The sequence below is a fragment of the Phodopus roborovskii genome, unplaced genomic scaffold, assembly GCF_943737965.1.
Source record: "Phodopus roborovskii unplaced genomic scaffold, PHOROB, whole genome shotgun sequence".
NCBI lineage: Eukaryota > Metazoa > Chordata > Mammalia > Rodentia > Cricetidae > Phodopus > Phodopus roborovskii.
In genome coordinates this window covers 15051110-15070623 of record NW_026126629.1, presented here as the reverse complement: position 1 = coordinate 15070623, position 19514 = coordinate 15051110, and the positions used below count along the sequence as shown (strand labels likewise).

The 19514-nt window shown below is 52.5% G+C and overlaps 1 protein-coding gene across 1 annotated transcript in view; it reads left to right on the top strand.

Annotated features, from left to right (window-relative positions):
* The first annotated feature begins 292 nt into the window (after positions 1-292).
* Positions 293-19514, top strand: part of LOC127238296 (glutamate receptor ionotropic, delta-1-like) — a 197247-nt gene continuing 178025 nt past the window's right edge. The window contains exons 1-2 of the mRNA XM_051206841.1: positions 293-777; positions 3012-3167. Coding sequence (XP_051062798.1) covers positions 699-777; positions 3012-3167 — 235 coding nt within the window. The 5' untranslated portion in view covers positions 293-698. The remainder of the gene's footprint in view (positions 778-3011; positions 3168-19514) is intronic.

The window sequence follows — 19514 nt, the reverse complement described above, 5'->3', positions numbered from 1 at the left end:
GCAGTCGGTGGCCGTGCCTCCTCCGTTTCTCCAGCGAACCCTGAGACCAGGCCCGCACCGCCAAGCCTCCGCTCGCCGCGGACAGACCAGGTCCCCACCGTGGTTCCGGCCTCGGAGCATCCCCCGGCCGGGAGCGTGGAGCACCGGGCGCCCCCTCCAAGCAACGAGCGGGCGAGCGGCGCGCGGCGAGGCTAAGGCTCCGCAGTCACGTGGTGGAGAGGAGGGCGGAGGGGAGGGAGGCGGGCGGGAGGGGAGGGGGAGCCGCCGAGGGGGAGGGGGAGGGGAGGGGGCGTCCTCCGCAGTTCGCTCCTTGCCTGGGCTCAGACACACAGCCAGCCCGGAGCCGCCGCTCGGGCCGGGCCGCCGCCGCCTCTGCCTCTGCCGCCCCCAGAGCCGCTCGAGCCGCTGGAAGCGCCGCCGCCACAGCCGCGGGCCGCCCCCGCCGCGCCGGCCTGGGCTCGGGCTGCGAGCGCCGCCGCAACCGCAACCGGAGCCGGCGCGGGAGCCCGAGAGCACTGGGCTGGGCTGGGCTGGGGCGGGCGCAGGGCGCAGGGGCGGGAGCGCGGGGGAAGACGCACGGGCGGGCTCGGCTCTCCCGGGGAGCGGCCCGGGACTGCACCGGGACCCGCGCCTCCCCGCTCCGCGCTGCCCTCGGCCTCGCCCCGGGCCCGGGCGGATGAGCCGTGCGCCCGGGGGACATGGAAGCGCTGACGCTGTGGCTTCTTCCCTGGATATGCCAGTGCGTTACGGTGCGGGCCGACTCCATCATCCACATCGGTGAGCTCGCAGGGCGGACGGGCCGAGGCTGGGCGGGGGGCTCCCAGTAGAGACGGTGATGCGCGGCGTCCAAACTTGTCGGTTCCCCGGGCCGAGGGGCTCGGCAGGCGGTGGTCCCCTGAAGGCCCGCGCCGCCCCGCGGAGGAGCTGTGCTCTCGCCGTTCGGCGCTCCTGCGGGCACCTCGCTGCTCCCCGGGGCTCCTGCCAGTGCGCGGGGCCCCGCGGCCTCTGCCGACACTTAGGGCCGCGGCTGCGGGGAACCGGGGGATAGACGCTTGTTGAGACGCGTGCCCCTGGCGGGGCCGTCGGCAGGCTGGGCCCTTCAGCACAGTCTGAGGCATTGGGGCCAGGGGCGGACAGAGCTGGGGGCTAGCTAAGTTGGCAGGGCAAGATCAGAGAGGCCAAAGCGGAGTCATGTGTGACTGTGGATGGGTGCTGTCAGCGTTCCAGTGTGTGTGCACCTGGCCCGGTGTTGGTGTCACTGTGAGAGGGCGTTGGGGTGTGTGGGGCCATCTGAGCGTGTGTTAGTGCGACTACCGCGTTCTGCCAGCCTGTTAGAGTGGACACAGTGCTTGCCTGTTTCCCTGGTGTGTGTCTGTGTAGCTCTCGGTGTGTGTGTGTGTGTGTGTGTGTGTGTGTGTGTGTGTGTGTGTGTGTGTGTGTGTGTGGTTGTGGCAACTGCAGCCCAATCCTGGACAGTTCCAGAGTTTCTGCCTGATCTAAGTCTTGGGGCTAGCGTACAGTCTGGGTGGTAGGGGTAGAGGGAAGGAGCGTGGGCCATGGGGTGGGGGGTCGCTGAGCAGAATGAGATGGATGGAGGGGAAGGAGATGAAAAGCAACCAGAGGAGGGGTAGTGGTAGGGAGTTAGGAGCAGAATGACTGGGATCTCGAGAAGTTGGACCGGGTTGGGGGGGCTGACAGCGGTCGCTTTGGGGGAGCCCCTCCGCAGTTGCCTTTCCGGAAGTTGGGAAAGACCAGCGAACAGGGACAAACTGGGGTTTGGGAGGTGTGAGTAAACGTGGCAGTAAGAGGAAGGGGCGGTGAGGAACCGAGTTCTAACACCAAGGGCTGCAGCGCTCCCCTCCGGGGCCGGGCCAGGATCCAAACCTGCTTCCCGCCCAGGAGCCAGCGTGGGTCTCGCGGTCAGCATTGCGGCTCCAGTGTAGTGAGAAATCCGGGAGCAAAGCCCTTCTACTCAGCTCTCAGCTCCAGGGCAATTACAAGGCCAAGAAATAGGACCTTGGCGACCCTTGGCGCTTGGCAAGGGTTCTGGGGGTGGAGAGCAGCAGTCCAACTGACCCCCGCGGTAAGCGCAGGTTCTGTGAAAGCGTCAGTCTGGAGGAGCTGTCCTTGCTTCTAGAAGGGCCGTTCAAGAGTGATTTCTTCTGGGACTCTGACTCTCAGTACTGCTAGATCAGAATGTTTAGGGGTTTAGGATACAGCCCCACCCCTCCGTTCATACAGGAAGAGGAAGTGATAGACGAGAAGAGGCACGAGGCCATGCAGCATCTTGACCATCCAAGATGCTGGCTATCAATGCCTTATGCATAAAGAAGAAGAAGGAAAAAAAAAAAAAAAACCCTTGGTGCAGGAAAGCCAGCTGTGGACCACCTTCTCACTTCCGAATTCAACAGGGAATGCAAAGAAAAAGGAGTCACTACTCCATTCTGGGACTGGGCTAGGGGGACAGTGTCCTGTTGGAGAACTCATGTTGATTCCTGGGATGGGGTTTGTAGGATCGTGTCAGGTGCATTTGAATGGGAGGATCTTCAGCTTGCAACATCTGTATGGGGCATGGCTAGGACATGTGATGCTTTGGTTATGAAGCACATGTGACCTGGTAGTATCAGGAAGGGTATGCATGTGTAACTCATGTCAACTGTGTGCACGTGTGCAATGTGAGGAGGGGAGTATATCCGGTTTGGTTTCTGTTGGGAAGTCTTTAAACTACTCAATCAAAGCAGAATTCTAAACTGAGACTGGTGGCTTGCGCCTTAAATCTGAGTACTTGGGAAGGCTGAGGCAGGAGGATCACCATGAGTTCAAGTCCAGCTAGGGCTACAGAAGGAGAACCTGTCTCAAAAAAGCATTGTAAACAAAAACAAATTCACAATCCGAGCTCAGTCCTCCCCCACTTTGTACTTATTGGTCCAGGCAGTGCCCTGACCCCAGGGTGGGAGTAAGGTAGGAAGGGTTCCTGTCCAGGTCTGGTCTTGACCCCTCTTCTCCCTTAGGTGCCATCTTTGAGGAGAACGCAGCCAAGGACGACAGGGTGTTCCAGTTGGCTGTATCGGACCTGAGTCTCAATGATGACATCCTGCAGAGTGAGAAGATCACTTACTCCATCAAGGTCATCGAGGCCAACAACCCGTTCCAGGCGGTGCAGGAAGGTGAGTGGCCACTGAGCCCATGCATGAGTCACTGGGCTGCAGCCAGTGAGGCTGCCTAGCAATGGGTCCAGTGAGAGTTGCTACCCAATAGGTTGTGCAGAATCTCCTAGGCTCCTGGTCGGCGGACTGCTGTGCCAGGCATGGTGGTGTGTCCTTTCAGGCCTAGCAAGGTAGGGCGGCTCCGTACTGTTAGGGCAAAAAAATTTTTTTCTCTGCGCACTGCAAGCGGGTCTCCTGGCAGGACAGTGTGGCTTCTTTCCTGCCGGGTGGATGTGCGTGCGTGCTCCACGCCGTTGAGCAGGCGTGCGGCTCAGGGCCGTCTTTGTTTCTCGCGTGTTGTGTTTGTGGGTGGGTGTGTCTTCGTGCGGTTGTCGAGTGCACCTCTTTAGAAGCCTCTCGTGGCCTGCAACACATAGGAGCTCGGCGCACGGAGCTCGCCCTACAAGCGTTCTCTGTCGCACAGCCTGGCTGGCGCGGTTGCACATCCTGTGGGGCCTCGGTGCTTCTGCCCTGCGGGACCACAGCTTGGCTTCTTTGCCTCACTCCACTGAGTGTAGAGCAGCCGGTTCCTTTGCCGGGGCCAGCGCTGCGGGCCTGAAAGGCATTGCCGCTTGGACCGGAGGTGGGCGCTGTTTGCTCAGGAAAAGAGGAGCAGGACTAGGTCTGATGGCAGGAAAATCTTAGCCTGCCTGGGCAGCAGTATTTTCCCTGCAGCTGTTTCGCTGGGACTCTGAGGCAGAGGCAACAGGTGGGCAGCCAGTGAGGCCATCACCCTTTGCTGGCTTCCTCTGGTACCCGCACTCGTGGAGTGCACTTACATATGCGCAGGCAAAGCACACATACACGTGAAATAATGGAAACTGCCGCTTTCAGCACTGGCAGATGCCGGTTGTCTGATGTCTTCGGATGCGTTAGTGACAGCTGCTCGCTCTGCCTTTCCCTCCTGCTACCTTCCCTCCACTCCTACTTGGCTGGCTGCTCTTGAAGTGTCCCTTGTCTCATGTTGTTGATTCCTGGTCGAGGCCCCGCTGTCTGCTCAACCATGTTCTTTTCCCCCTACCTCTTTGTCTTGTTCACCACAAGCAGGGCTCCACTATGGGGCCAATGCTCTGAAGTTGCCGAGGATACAAGGGTCCAGCTGGAAGTGTAGCTTGCAGGGACCTTTCCCCAGAACTGGCAGGGCGATGGGGCAGGGAGGAAGTGGGGAGATGGGGGCTCTGCTGTCAGTCTCTCTTTGGGTTTGTTGGGCCCAGGGTCTTCCTGTCACCTTGGGGTTGCATACTGTCTGCCAGTCTCTTGGTATCTTCAAGGATGAGGTGAGTCAGTGATGGATGTAGTCTGCAGCTAGTGCTGAGATCTTTGTGCCCCCTAGTTTTAGGTGCAGCACAGGAAAGAAAGGTGGTCAAGTCCTTGGTGAAGGATGCTGTAATTGTCCAAATCTCCAGTCCCAAGTGCTGATTATGGTGGTGTCGGTGGCTGGTGCCCTACATTATGAAAACGGCTAGGCTGGTGATATGATTCAGTGGTCAATGACACTCCCCTCTCCTGAAAAGGACCCTGGTTTGATTCACAGCAACCTTATAGTGGCTCAAGACTGCCCATGACTTCAGTTCCATAGGTATCTGACACCCCCTTCTGGCCTCTGCTGGTTCCCGCGCAAATGTGATGCACTTACATACGTGCGGCAAAACATTCGCACGCATGAAACAGTGAGAGCTGCTGTTCCCAGTCTTGGCAGATGTCTGTTATCATGTCTCCTGTAGTAGAGGCATGGGGGAGTCCCTGTCCTTCTTGTGTGGCCTCATCTCACCATCTGTCTCCAGATGCCCTCTGACCTCAGACTTCTTTTTGTGTGCTATCATCATGGTTCCTTGTGGTCCACATCCTACTGGAGTAGCCTGAGGAGCCTTGCTGTTGCTGTTGCTTCTGACAGCTCTCTCTCCATGGTGTAAGGCATCCTTTGCCATTTGTTGTGCCCCTGAACGAAGCACAGCATCTCTGCCAGTCACACCCCAGGGACTGAAGGTGCTGATCTTACACAGGGTTATAACCTGAGGCAGGTTGCACACACATGGCTGAACTGTCCCTGGGGAGGCCACCTTTGTTCATAGGAGCAGCTGTCACACAGCTTCAGTTGTGCCTTGTTGGAGGGAAAAGTCCTGGTATTGTGCATGTATCTGTTTTGTAAAGAGACGCCCCAGGCCTGCAGGTCAGTGTAAAGTATGTTTTTTTCCTGATGTTTTTGAGGCAGGCTTTTGCTCTGTAGCTCAGCCTTCTTGCTTCAGCCTCCTAGTGCTGGGACTATAGATGAGCCTTGCTCCATCACCACACTTGGCTTTCGTACTTGGTTTTTAACTTGTCAACCACTGGGACAACTGAAAGAACAGACAAAGCATAGCTATGTGCTGTTTGACCTTCAAGCTCCAAATGCAAATTTGCCCTGGTGATAAAGGTTCCAGCTAGGGCCCTTTGCTGGTTCAAACCTTTTTTTTTTTTTTGGCGTAACTGGGAAAATGTCTCTGTTTCCAAGGATGGCAAGTTAACAGTCTCAGAAGGATATTGGAATACTTCTGCACATCTGGAACGAGGGAGTCAGATGCTAAGGGTCAGTGGTTTCTAGGTATAGAAACATTGGACAGGTGCTGTTTCTGGGCTGATATGTCCTGGTTAAGGCTAGCATGCACTTTCAACCTTGGGAGTGGCATTGGCTGCAAGCCACCTTGTTATCTATCCTATGGCCTTGCATAGCTCCTGGGTGCCTACAAGGAAAGAGGGGAGCTATCAGTGGAGGCCTTGGGAAAGCTGAGCATTGCTTAGCAGCCTCCTCCCCTTTGCCTAATGCTTGTGGAACAAGTACTCAGCTCATAGAGTCTCCTTTCTTGCTTGTTCTATGGGGTACTGTCTGTTCCACTTGCTGGGTGGCTATCCTGAGTTTGGACACTTACTGCAGGGAATATTATTTGGAAAATGGAGAGCAAGGGCATGCTGCGACTCAGTCTTTATCACAGAGAGGACAAGTACCCAGTATGTCCCAAGAGGTCTGGGATTGGAGCGATGCTGCTTTTTAATTTAAGAGGCAGTACCACCACCCAGGGATGGGGGAATCTGATTGCTGGAGACCAAAGATGAGAGCCTGCCTCACTCATTGCATGACCTGGGGGAGTTTTGGCCCTGTGCCGAGCTTCTGTTTCTAGTTCTGTTAAAAGGGAATAATTGTAGTATATACCTCCTGGGATTATTGGGAGGATTAAATGAGATGAGACATGTATAAATTGCCTGCATAAGGCCTGAGGTTAGTGTTGGGTAAACACTAATTCCCTCCCTATTCTCTGACCCAGCTATGACTTTTTCTCAGAGTCTCTCAAGGCTGTTGATATTTTCAGCCACAAGTTTCTTAAGCTAGTGGATTCCTTGAGAGAGGACCCTAAATGACCTTTTCATTTCCAGCTTTTACTACCCCAGCCCACAGTTATAAAAGGAATGCAAGGCTACAAAGAACATGGGTTACTCTAAAATGTAAAAGAGGAAGAGGCCAATGCATGCTCATTATATAAAATGCAGAAGGTGTGGGGGACAGCAAGAAGCAGAATAATCCTCCTGAATCCCACTGCATTGTTTCCTTCTAGTCTTTTTTTCTCCCCTTGTATTTATAAATGAAGCGGGCTCTCATTCTGTTTCATGCTCTGCATTATTGACTTTTTTCTGAAACCTCCATGAACTAGTTGTATACATTACTTCTAGTGCTTGCATGTGTTTTCCAATATACACTTTTTTAAATAAAAAAGAAATGCAATCATTTATGTAGAGATATGCATCCTTAAATATTTCTGAAGAAAACAAGAAACTCTCCTTGGATGGATGTGCTTGCCCTAAGATTTCTACCTATGGTTTTCCCAGAATGGTCTTAAACAGTGTCTTTTAGGATAGTATGTAGGATATGTGCTTTATGAGGGTCTAAAATTAATGAACAACAACACGGGGCAGTTAAGGCTCCAAAATGTTGCATCTTCGATTGTTGAAGTTTGCATTAACGTGTATGAAAATATGTGTTCTACAAGACAAATCTGAAGACAGATACTAATTTGTTGACAAAGTCATCCTGGTTTTTCAGTGCCTGCTCAAGCAGAGGATTGTGCACATGAGTCTCCCTTTACAGAATTACCTTTTACTGTGAGTAAAAGATGTGAGGTTATTGGATATGCTGTAGATGTATCTGTCACATCAAGGAAGCATAAAGGTTTAAGGGAGAGCCAGAGGAAAGGAAAGCACACTAGATAACATTCTTTAGTTACCAGAAGCAAAAGAAAAAGGCGGTGAAAGGGGCTGGGGATGCAGTTGATAGAGCATGCACAGAGCCCAGGGTCCAACCCGCAGCACCACACAAACTAGGGTGTGGTACTCACACCTGTCATGTGAGTCCTTGGGAGGTAGGGGCAGGAGGATCCGAGGATTAAGCTTATCCTCAGCTACACAGTGCGTTTAATGCCAGCCTGGGCTACATGAGACCTTGTTTCAAATAGAAGAGGTGGGGGTAAGGGAGACAAACGTCAAGAGTGAGGATGTGGTGGAGTGCTCTCCTCCTATGCTATGCGTGAGAGCCTGTCCCCAATGCTTAACACCACATAGAACAACAAAGAAGCTAAGATTTCCTAAGTATAGTTTGTTATTGACAGATGAAGAGAGGTGATTAAAACGACACAGGAAGCACTAGATAGACACTTCTGAAGGCCTGGCAGGCTCACCCCATCACCTTCTTGGCGGGCACCCTGACCCTCACTTTGCCGCACTGATGGTGTATTGTTAGAGGGCTCTCTTCCCTGACCACTGCTTCCTCTTTTGCTTCCGCTCAGATTTCCAGGGTTCACTGAGGGCACATCCTGGCATCCTTGAGGGCATCTTTTTCAGGATACATTGCCAGGGGCTCTGATTGGGTGTGACATTCGTGCCATCAAAAATGTGTGTCTAGATCCACCGCCACCAATGCATCACTCAGCTGTATTCATTTCTCTTGGAACAGAAACAGTGTTTACCCCGGGGTTAGTTGGTTGAAACAGCACACATCGATTGTTTCATAACTCTACAGCTCCCGAGCCTGACATGGACTCATTGGCCTAAGGCCCAGGTGTTGGCATGGATGGTACCTTCTGGTTACCCTGGGTCAGAATTGTGTCCTTGCCTTTTCTACTTCCCCAGTGCTGCTTCTTCCTCAGCTCTGGGACCCAAGATTCTTCTCCAAAAGAGCCAGGTCCTTTTTGTGTAATGATCTCACTCCACCCCTCTCTTCGGGGTAATCAAGAGTGACATTCATACTTTAAGCTTAGCTGATCTGAAAACTTTACTCTACCAGTGGTCTGTATTCTCCTGTGCCATATAGCCAGCATAGTGCCAGTTGTGGTGACTAGGCCATGAATGTCTTTGTGGGCCACTATTACGCAGCTGCTGTGCCTGTTGAGGCCAGATCATGTTGTCACCCTCTACTTTCTTTCCATTTCATTAGGTTCCTGTATTGCTTGCTGCCTTCTTGCCGTGTCTCTAGTCTCATTCAGACTGGCTTGAGTAACGTGGGCTGCCTGGCTGGGTTTTCATTCCACAGAGGTATTCTCCAGGTATCACAGTGTGGGCCTGTGAGGCCTCTACATATTCACCTGTGTTCTGGGATGGCATGTGGCTCCTCTTCTGGGCCTGGAAGCTGCTTGTATACAAGGAAGTGCACAGGAAACCTCTGTTGGACTAGGGACACTGTAGGTCCCAGCCTCCTTTTTTCCACAGGGAGTCTCTTTGTCAGAAGCTCACCCTCCAGCTCCTATCTTCCCCTGTATCTAACTAAAGCCCTTGCTGTGGTGAGGCTTGGGTGCCCTGGGTTGAGACACACACACACACACACACACACACACACACACAGAGAGAGAGAGACAGAGAGAGAGAGAGAGGGAGGGAGAGAAGTGGAGAGACAGAGATACAGAGAGAGGCACAGAGACAAAGACAGATAGACAGAGACAGACAGAGACAGAGAAAGAGACAGACACAAAAGAGACAGAGTCACACACACACACACACACACACACACACACACACACACACACACACACACACATTTTCCTGACCCCCTCAGCACTATTGCCAGTGAGGCAGGAACACAAGCTTCCTTGCTAGAGTCTGGCTAGGCACCAGGAGCTGTGTGATCCCTTCCCTGGATCCCTCCCAGGCTTTCCCTCTAGGCTTCAGAGTTTTTCTCCAATGATCGTTGGGATCATTTCACTGTATGTGCACACACATACATGCCAGCATACATGTGAACACATATGTATGTCTAAATGCATACATGTGAGTCTATAACCTTTCTAATTTTATAGGCTATGTGCCCGCCCATCATCTCCCCATGTCTGAGGTTAGACTCTCATAGTTTCTACCTTTCTCTGCTCTGCTCTCCAGATTGGCATGTGAAGCTTACCTGGCAGCAAGCCCATGGATGTCTTATGCTGGGTGTGTAGTAGAGGCCACAGTCTAGTGAGGCTGTCAGGGCCACTGCTGAACTACTGTGTCTGCATGTGTGCAGACATCCTCCAACTCCCACGACGACACTGGGGCCCTTTCCCTAGGATTTCCTTGCAGACCTTTGTGAATGTCTCTCAGTACTTGCAGCCACATCCCGTAGGAGCAGGCAGGGCAGGGAGACAGTTAAGAATCTTGTAGTTGTCAGGTCGGGACCCAGACTTTGTCCCTTCAGTACAGATGTCTTCCCTCTTAGTCATTCACCCTGTTAATGGTTTGTGGATGGACTGTCCTTCACAAGCCCAGCACTTTTGGGGGCTGGTGGAGCCTGTAAGAAGTTGGGTCAAGTGGGATATCTTCAGCGTTTGAGAGTGTGCTCTCAGAGAGAAAACCGGGTCCTTCCTCCCTTCTCTCTTTCACTTCTGGCCAGGAGGTGAGCAGTGTAGCTTCACCATGTGCTCTTACTGTGATTGGAGGAGATGGGGGGGGGGATGCTGGTGTAAATAGACAATAATTATAGATGAGTAAGTGGAGTACGGTCAAGAGATCTGCTGTACAGGGTGAGGAACATAGTTAATGGTGTTCTGTTTTATCCCTGAGGAAGGCCAAGTGTTCTCATGAAAATATTTTTGGGTAGTGCTCTACTTAATTAAGCTCTACTTAATCATTCTTCAAGGTATATGAATACAATAACTTCAGAGTTTTAGATAACAACAAAATAAAACAAAGAAAAGTTATCCTGCTCCAGGTCTGGCCTCCAGTGGGGCCACCAGCAGGGACACACTTGTACTGGACTTCCTGTAGCTTCAGCTCTAGGGCCTGTCCCTTCTTTTCCTGCTGCTGTGATATAATATGGACAAAATCAACTTATGGGGCAAAGGGTTTTTCCAGCTCACAGTTTACGCCCATCGTGGTGGTAGGAGCTTGAGGGAGCTGGTCACTTGGCTCTACTGTCAGAAGATAGTGCAAATGCATGCCTATTGGTGCTCAGCCATATCACTCATACAGCACAGGCCCCACCCACAACCGAAAAGGGTTTCCCCACATCAGTTAACAAAATCAAATCAGCCTTTCACAGGCATGCCCAGAGGCACATCTCCCAAGTGATTCTAGATTCTGTCAAGTTGACACCTGACATTAGCCTGCTGCTGGCTGGTGACAGCCCTTTCTCCTACAGCTTGTCACTGTCCCATACTCTGGCTCTCCTTTTCCCATCTCTAAACAGTTCCTCATTTCATAGGCTGTGGAAAAACCCAGCATGTCTCTGTGTTCTGAAGTGCAGGATGGTGGCTGGGAGTGGTTAATAAGCCTTTTTACTTGCTTGTGGGCTGTGTGTGTGTGTGGGGGGGGGGTAAAGCCCATGATGATTCCCCTCTTGTCCTCCAGCTACACCAAGGACACTGGCCCTGGCCAGTTCTGCCTCTCCTGTCTTTGCCAGAGCCCACCCAGGCAGCCATCACCTACAGATGCAGGCCACCTGCCCAGCTCCTGTTCACAGCTGTGCTCTGCCTGGCTCTTCTACTCCATCCAAGGATGGATACAGCCTGGGAGCCAACAGGGAGTGCTCCTTCAGGTGGACCGAGGCTGCTGTCCATGCTCAGCTGTGACTCTGGCTGTTTACCTCAGTTTCCCACACTGCCGATGGGTGATGGTGCAGAGGCCAGCTGTAGGTGCATAGGAAATGCACTAAAAGCCTTAGCTAGGGCCAGACACTGGGCAGCAGCTGGGCAGAGAAAGGAAGAGTGTTGTGGTGGTCCCCAAATCAGCTGTAGGCTTTACTCTGTACTGCCCTTGTGGCTGCAGCCTCTGCCCTGTATCTAGTGGCTGAGGCTTGTGGCTAGAAGTTGAACTCCAGTCCTCCTGGGTGTCCCAGGAGAACAGGGAAGGAGGTCATTGCTGACAACATGGGTCATATGGAGGCAGTTTGGAGCCATCTGTGCAGGCCTGGCTGGGCTCTGGGCACTCGTGGCCTATCATTGCTTGATATTTTAATCTTGAGCTACTCATGTTTGCTCAGAGTGCATAGTGGCTGGTATGGATGGGCCTGGCTGTCCCAGCCCCGTGGGAGATGACTATAGGTAGATACACATCTGTTTGTGGACAGAGGTAGAGGTAGGTCTGGGTCTGAGTCTTGAATGTTAAACCTTGTGTCTGGACCCCCACCCTCATCCCTGTGCGCTCATACATGGTGCTTGGTTGTCAGTGTATGGTCTTTTGGGAAGTGATTGAATCCTAGGAGCTGTGATGCTAAGTGTGGCTGGGACGCAGTAGCATGGTGTCTGTGGGAGGTGATGAGAAGCAGGAGATGGGACTTAGTGGGAGGAGATGGGTCATTTTGGATGCATATTTTGTCCCAAGCCTCTTTCTCTGCTTCCTGCCTGTCTGCCTTGAGATGAGCCACTTAGCCCTTCCACACAGTGCCTTCCAGCACATTCTACCTTACCATGTGTGGCCCCAGGAGAAACAGAGCCAAGTGACCATGGGGTAAATTTCTGATATAATGAATCAAAGAAAATCTTTCCTCCCTCAGCTTGACTATGCTTATTGTCACAACAATAAAAGCCTGAAACACCGGCTCAGACCAGTTGGCTTGCTGGTCTTGTACCTGCTACTTCTTTCTGGGCCTCACTTGCAGCATCTGGGAAGAGGACTCCCTCTTCCTGGCTGGACTCGAGCTCATTGCAGAGAGTGACCCTCAGAACCTTATGGCCTGGGGTCACATGGCTTCTTCTGTCTTCTATATGCTGGTGTCTCTCTGAGCTCTGAGCCCAGCTCTGAGATCAGGCTCTGGGTCGAGTGTGTCTCCCTATTTCTGCTTTGTAAGGATAGGGTAAGAGGTGGCTATGGACCAGCCAGGAAAAGTGCCCTCTCAGAACACATTATGCTGGCGTGATCTTGGGCTTTGATCCTCTAGAGTTGTGAGGAAACATTTGTGCTGCTTAAGACCTACAGTCTGTGACTTGTTGTGACAGCAGCCACAGTCATCCCTGCCCTTCCAGGGCCTTGGTACCTGAATCTCTCAAATGAGACATTTGGTGCAGAATGTCTTTGGAGCAGATGATGTGTGTCCCTCAGGGAGGGGTGATGCGCATTTCTGGCCTGGGTTTATGCTGAGGTTGTCTTTTGCCACAGCCTTTGAACATCTAATGGCCACTACAATGATCCTTTCAGGCTTTCTTGCTCAGACCCTGGAACCTGGCTAGTATTACCTGTGTATCTTTTGCTCACATACTCTCATGTCCCCAACTAGCACATAGTAAGTAGTCCTGATGTGCCTCATCAAGAGACTTAGTTTGCTGAGCCTTAGCATTTCCCTGTGATATGGGGAATAATGGTTCCTTTGCTAATAGGTTAAGAACCAAATGAAGTATTGGCTGTTTCTGTCATCAAGGAGTGACCGCTCATGGTTATTGTCCTCCTGAGGTCACTTGACCATTGCAGAGGGATGGGATGACCCCTGGCCTTTTGAACACTTTGTTGACAATGCTGAGGCCTGAATGTTGGTTTCTTTGTCACCTCCTGTGGTGGCTGTGGTTGAGTGTCTAGTTTTCAGGCCCTGGGACCTTTTAAGGAAGGGAGATACTCTGAACAGCCCCATCTGAGGTGTTTGCACTTGTTACTTAGCTCTAAATGTAGATTATACAGTGACAATTTTATGGCCCAATTAGGTTCAACCTTGGTCAACCTCATTCTTGCCTTCCAGAGCATTTGTTCTCCTTCCCAACTTCAAGCTAGCTTTCAAAGGGCCTTCTGTTGTCCTCACTGGCCAAGGGAATGGGGATGCTCTGCAGGCTGTGTCCTTGCCTTGCCCCTGTGTTTGGACACTGGGCCCACTGACCACAACACCGCAGAACATTGGGTTGCACCAGTAAGGGTTTGAAACACCAGGAACCAAGCGATGTTGCAGCCAGTGGAGCTGAGCATTGCTTCTGTCCTTTTATAGTCTCATGTGTATTCCCTGCAGTCATAGGGTGCAATTCTAGAGGGCCTGGGGTTCCAATCACTTTACCTCATTGCAGAGCCTCATGGATATTTCCAAGTAACTCTTGGAGCCTGTCCAAAGTCTTACCATGGAAAAGGATGTGGTGGGCAGTGGACTAGTGTGGTTTGCATGAGAATGACTCCCATAGGTTCATATGGTTTGGACACTTGGTCCCCAGTTGGTGGAACTGTTTGGGAAGGACTAGGAGGTGTGGTCTTGGTGGAGGCATATCAGTGAGACTGGAAGGGCTTTGTGGTTTCAAAAGCTCATGCTGCTCCTACTTAGCTCTCTCTGCCTCCTGATTTTGGATCAAGCGCTCAGCTGTGGCTTTAGCCTCCCTGCTGCCATGCCCCCCTCTGTGATGGTCATGGACTCTCACCCCCTGGAACTGTGAGCCCCAAATTAAATGCTTTCTTTCCTAAGCTGCCTTGACCACGAAGTTTTATCATAGCAACGGAAAAGTAACCAAGACAGCGGGGCAGCGCTTGCTCCACCACAGGCTCTTGGTGTGTGCTGACGAAGGGTGGAGGTGTCTATTTACATACCATGCCCAGAGCTGCACGTGCAGTGAGTGTCTCAGGACAACTCCAGGCAGCACAGGGCATTGCCCGGAGAGCCAAGGCTCGGAACCATTGGCCTGACCTAGCCAGCTCTGCTGTTCCCTGCTTAGCACCTCTTTCTGCGGTGCACCGCCCCCCCCAACCCCTGTTTGCCCCCACTCTCTCCTGTTTTCATCCCATCTCTCCAGCCCTAGCCTGGATCCCTGAGGTCGTTTACTCAGTGCTCATTCTCTCTTCCCCTTCCATCTAGCCTGCTGTCCATGCAGCAGCTAGACTCTGAAAAAAGAAAAAAAAAAAAAATCATCCTGATCAACTCTCCCGCTGAAGCCTTTCAGTGGTTTCCCATTGCGGTGGGAATAAAATACAGACCTGTCACTGGGGCCGGCAAGCCTGTGAATACCCTGGCCAAGGCAGACTTTGCTCCTTTCTCCCTTGCCACACCTCTCGACCTTTTCCTGCCCCGCCAACGGGCCAAGCAGGCGTCTACCTCAGGATCTTTGCACATGCACCGATTACAACATAAAAGGCCTCTTGAAATGATGGACCCCTCACCAGACTTTAGCAAAGCCTCTGAAGCAGTTCCTCTTGGCTTATCAAGTATGGACCTCCGAGTATGGGGATAAGGGACTGTCAAAGCCCTCTTTTCCTCTTTTGCACACTCTGCCCCCTGACTTAATTACTCATTTAGTTGTGAAGAGTATTGGAGAACTGTCTGCTGTCTGTCTCATTTAGTGCCAAGTATCCCAAGATTCCTGGTTGGGTGCTCAGTTAAGGTCCCCAAGTGGGTGACTGGTCACACAGACATGAGCTCATTGCAACCTCTGCAGTTTCTGCTCGTGGCTCTGCCTTGATGCTCAGAACCACTTGGGGTCCTGTGGTATGTGGAAGCTTGCTGTCACAGACACCTGCCCTCCCTTCCGGATCTGAGGGTGGGAGGGAAACGATGGGAGCTGGTTTTATCTTTCTGAGCTCTGGCAGCAGCTGATTGCTGGTCTTGGAGCTTCATGGGGTCCTGCACAAAGGGCAAAGCACCATGGCGATGCCTCTGACCCTCATGGACCGGAGTGAGAAAGTTCGTGGCCCAGGCACACTGTGTTGAGCCTGTATAGGCAGAGAGGTTACTGCTGTGTGGGCCTGTGTGCCAGGAGCCAGGCTTTATTCTCTTTTTCATCCTAGGAATTTTTTTGGTGGGCTTTGGAGTCCTGTGAGCCAATAAGCTTCAGCCTCTATGTGTGACATGTGGCCGCACTATTCTGTCCACCCCTTTTAGGTTAGGAGACAGATCTTAGGCTGGGGGGAGGGAAGAGCAACCTACAAATCTGGGTCCAGTCAGCCTGGCAGCTGCCGGCATGGTGGGTCACTGACCACAAGCTCCCACCAGAGCCTCCCTCACTGAGTGCTCCAGGAGCTGTCAAGCTGTGCTCCCACTCAGAGTTAAATCAGCTACCAGTGCCACCCTCCCCTCAGCTTCTGGGGAAGCAGGTGCTGGGACCTCCTGGGGAGGGGAGTGGAAGTGTCAGAGTGGTTCATGATCCAAACTCCCCCAGGAGAAGCCTGCCTGAGCACAGCTGGGGCTGCAGTCTGGTGTGATAATCTGCTTAACTCCTGCCAAGACATTAACTCCATTAAAGAGAAGACCGGAAGGCCTGTGACAAGATGGGCATCCACTGATGGGCACCATTGAGTGTTCCTGGGAGCTCTGGCGGTAGTGTGGCCTCTCCTCTGGAACACTGTTGGCATGGATGTGCCCATGCTCCCAGGCATCTTGCTGAATCCTGTGTGGCTGCTGCGTCTTCAGTATGGTACCCATGCGTGGCACCCGAGGCCACATGGTGTGTCCTCAGTTGAGTGTCCAGTTTGTTTCTTGCTGTTCCATATACACTGGACTTTGGAGCCTGTGTCTTCTAGTCTTCAGGAAGCTTCACTGGCCAATGCTTCTCTTTGTGCCAAGGCTGGGGCTACCTCATCGCCACTGCACTATTCTCTCCATCACATTTCACTTGGTGACTGCCAATCCCTCCAAAGTGCCTTTGGTGTCTCTGAGCACTACCATCGTGAACTCCACACCTAGGACCCACAGGACTCTAAGCCCTGGCATCTGCAGAGATGGGTGGTATGTCTGTTGGGTCGCTACATGGCTGTGTCTCTAATGCATACACATACACATGTGGTCCTGCATATGCATTTGCACATTTGTGGGGCCAGGGTGAGCTTACCTAGCGCCTGCAGATGTGCTAATGATCTAGTGATGATTGAGTATGGCGGGGGTTATTGTCCCAGAAACCCCCTTCCCAAGGAGCCTAATTGGTGACATGATGCTGAGGGCCCATCAGGACTATGGAGCAGGTTAACTAAGCCCTGGTATTCTGGGCTGGATGACATGTTTGGGTCTTTCAGGGCCCATGAGGAAAGTCTATGCATGTGATCTTTGGAACAACAAATCAGCCCTTCTGGAAATCCCTGCCTCCCACACCTCCCCTTATTCTATGCAATCTGACAGGGATCTGAAAACTCCCCCTTAGTCATCCTTGCTTTGCAGGTGTCAGGAGCCCTCAGACTGGCTGGGGAAAGAGGGATGTTTATTAGAGACTATGTAACCAAAGAGGCCAGAAACAGATCTTCTATCATGGCTGGATTCAGGGCCTTAAGATGTATTCATCTTCCAACTCTTACCCTCGCTCTCTTCTGGATGGGTTTCCTGGCTGCTGCAGGCTGATGTCTGCTCAGCTCAGCCTGCTGAGCTCTCATGGGAGGTCTCTCTCATGGGAGGAAGGGGATTACAGGGGATTATTTACCATAAACCTCCCCAGGGTTTTATGATAGCTGTCTGTATGGCAAGTTCCTCCCAAATCAATTCGAGTGTTGGAGGTGTGTAATGCTGTTCTTACTGGCCAGACAGAACTGGGTGGAGCACCCAAGGAGAAGTGCTGGTGGACCCATGGGGCAACAGTGTGGCCTCACCGGGAGCCGTGTGCAGCCTGGCATTTCTCTGCCTGGGCGCTGGGCATAGACCATGTCAAGTTGAAGAGATGCAGATGAAGAGACCTGGGATGCACCTGGCAGCAGGATGCTTCTTCTCAGTGGGCTCTAGGGGACCCAGATGGACTGCTGTGAACCCTCTTTTGGGGTAAGCAGGGCTGACAGTTAGGGAAACAGATCCTGGCAGGCTGGAGGTGAGCAGATAAGAATGGCCTTTCAAGCAGACATTGTGCTAGTGTGTGGGCAGGAGGCATTGTGAGGGTCATTTGGGGCACAGTCCCCTGAGCAATGGGGTTGGAGTGGGGACAGGGAGGAAAATGCAGGGCATGGCAGCTTCCTAAGAGCCCCAATCCTGAAGAGCCCTGTGTGGGTGGGACCACCTATCCTCTCTGAATCCCAGTTCTAACAGCAGACAACCCGAATGCTCACTGCTCTCTGGTGCCTTTAGGAACTCCCATATGCCAGGACCCGCCTAGTGTCATGAAGCACATGTTTAGTACAGATCCATTTTTAGGACAGGGCTGGGTCTTGGCCTCACATACTTGACCCTCACTTCATATTGCAGCTGCAACATCTGAGTGGCTCTTTCCTATCTCTGTTCTCTTCCCCTGAGTGGGTCTATCCTGGTTTCTCCCTGCAGATTCCAAGGGCTAAAGAGGAGCCCAGAGAGACCAGGTCTTGCCTCTGCTTGTTATGATCCTGAGGATATTGCCCAGGGCTAGTTCTGGGGATGCTTCCTAGGGCTGCTGAAAAGCTGGACATAGACGACTCCTGTAGTAACCAAACAGGCTGCCTATGGCAGGCGGTGCCTTCCCCCACATAATTAAACAGACCGGATGAGCACAGAAAGAAGGTGGCCATGGAATGGGAAGAAGTGGGGTCTCCTCTGGCGAGTAAGAGAGCAGGGGCTGAAAAGGCAGCCTCCAGCCTGCAGATCCCACTCTCAGAGACACAACATGTCCAGTAGTGGCCAAGGCCAGGTCCTCTGGACATCTTCCCTACACACTACAGCCACAGAGTAAGATATGGCATAGGTAGCAAAGCCATAGGTAGTCAGGAGAATGACAAGTGCCACAAGAGAAGGAGGCTAGCAGGCCAGTCACCCCAGCTACTCAGGATGCTGAGGCATGAGGACTGCCAAGTACAAGGTCAGCTGGACTGCTTAGCGAGACTGTTTTCACAAGGTAAAGAGGGCTGGAGATACGGCTCAGTACTAGATTGCTCAGCACACCTGAAGTCCTGTTAACGTCTCCACTACTAGGTAGGTCCCAGGATTTCTGCAGGACCAGTGCCCACCCCAGTGGCTATCTCTCACTTCCCATGTCTACAGCTGCCTGGTCCCCATGGAGAGAGGAGAGGAGCAGGCTGCAGGTTATTCTAGGAACGCTAGAATAACGCTAGGAACTGGCTATCCTGGAGAGCTAGACTAGAACTACAGATTTATTCAAGTCTAGGTAGTAGGTGCATTAGACCTAATCCTATCCTTTTTCAACCTTAGGGTTACTTACTTCATGGTCTGCCCTTCTGGGCTGATCTCCGAGTATCTTTACTACGCCTTCTGTGGAGATGGTATTTCCCTTTCTACAAGGGAATCTTCTTTGCATATCACAGCCTGGAGCCTTTATCCACCCAGACCAGAGCCAGAGATTAATGCTCAGGTGCACCATGGGTGGTCAGTGGCACATGCTCTGTGGAATGCGTACTGTGAGCATGTTGTCATGGGTCAAGCTGATCACTGTCGTAGGCAGCTGGGGTACTTTGCACAGGGGCCCTCCAGGGAGCCATATGTGGGGCCTCTTGGATTGTCCATCTGGTGGAGAAAGAGGAGGTCCTCACTAGCTCCCTCGTGCTGGCCAGTAGCTTGAGCTTCCCTTCCCAGATGCTTCAGGTTTAGGAAGCAGCTTGTCTAGGCTCACACCTAGTGTGAGCATGGAAGACTTTGGTGAACAGAGGTAAGGTGTTGCCTGATTCCCCTATATGAGCACAGCAGCAGGTCAGGGTGGGCCAGGTGGGTCCATGCGTGCCACCAAAGTCATGGGATCTGGATTCTGCCAGGCTTGGAAGAGAGATCTAATGGGAGAACTTCAGGCATCAGGACCGGGCCTTCTCAGGGTTCGAGTGTGTCTGGACCAAAAAGAGGCTGAGCAAAGAGGGCCTTCTGCTTCAATTTCCTCTTGGCATCAGATGGTGTTGCTGGAGTTGGGACCTCAGAGGTAGCAGCTGACTCTTGCTTCATACCTGATCCTCCCCCAGACTTGTCTGGGGTAAGCTCATGGAAGGCTGGGGTAAGGGGAGGGTGGTATGGGGCTATGAGCGGCCCCTGATATAAGACTA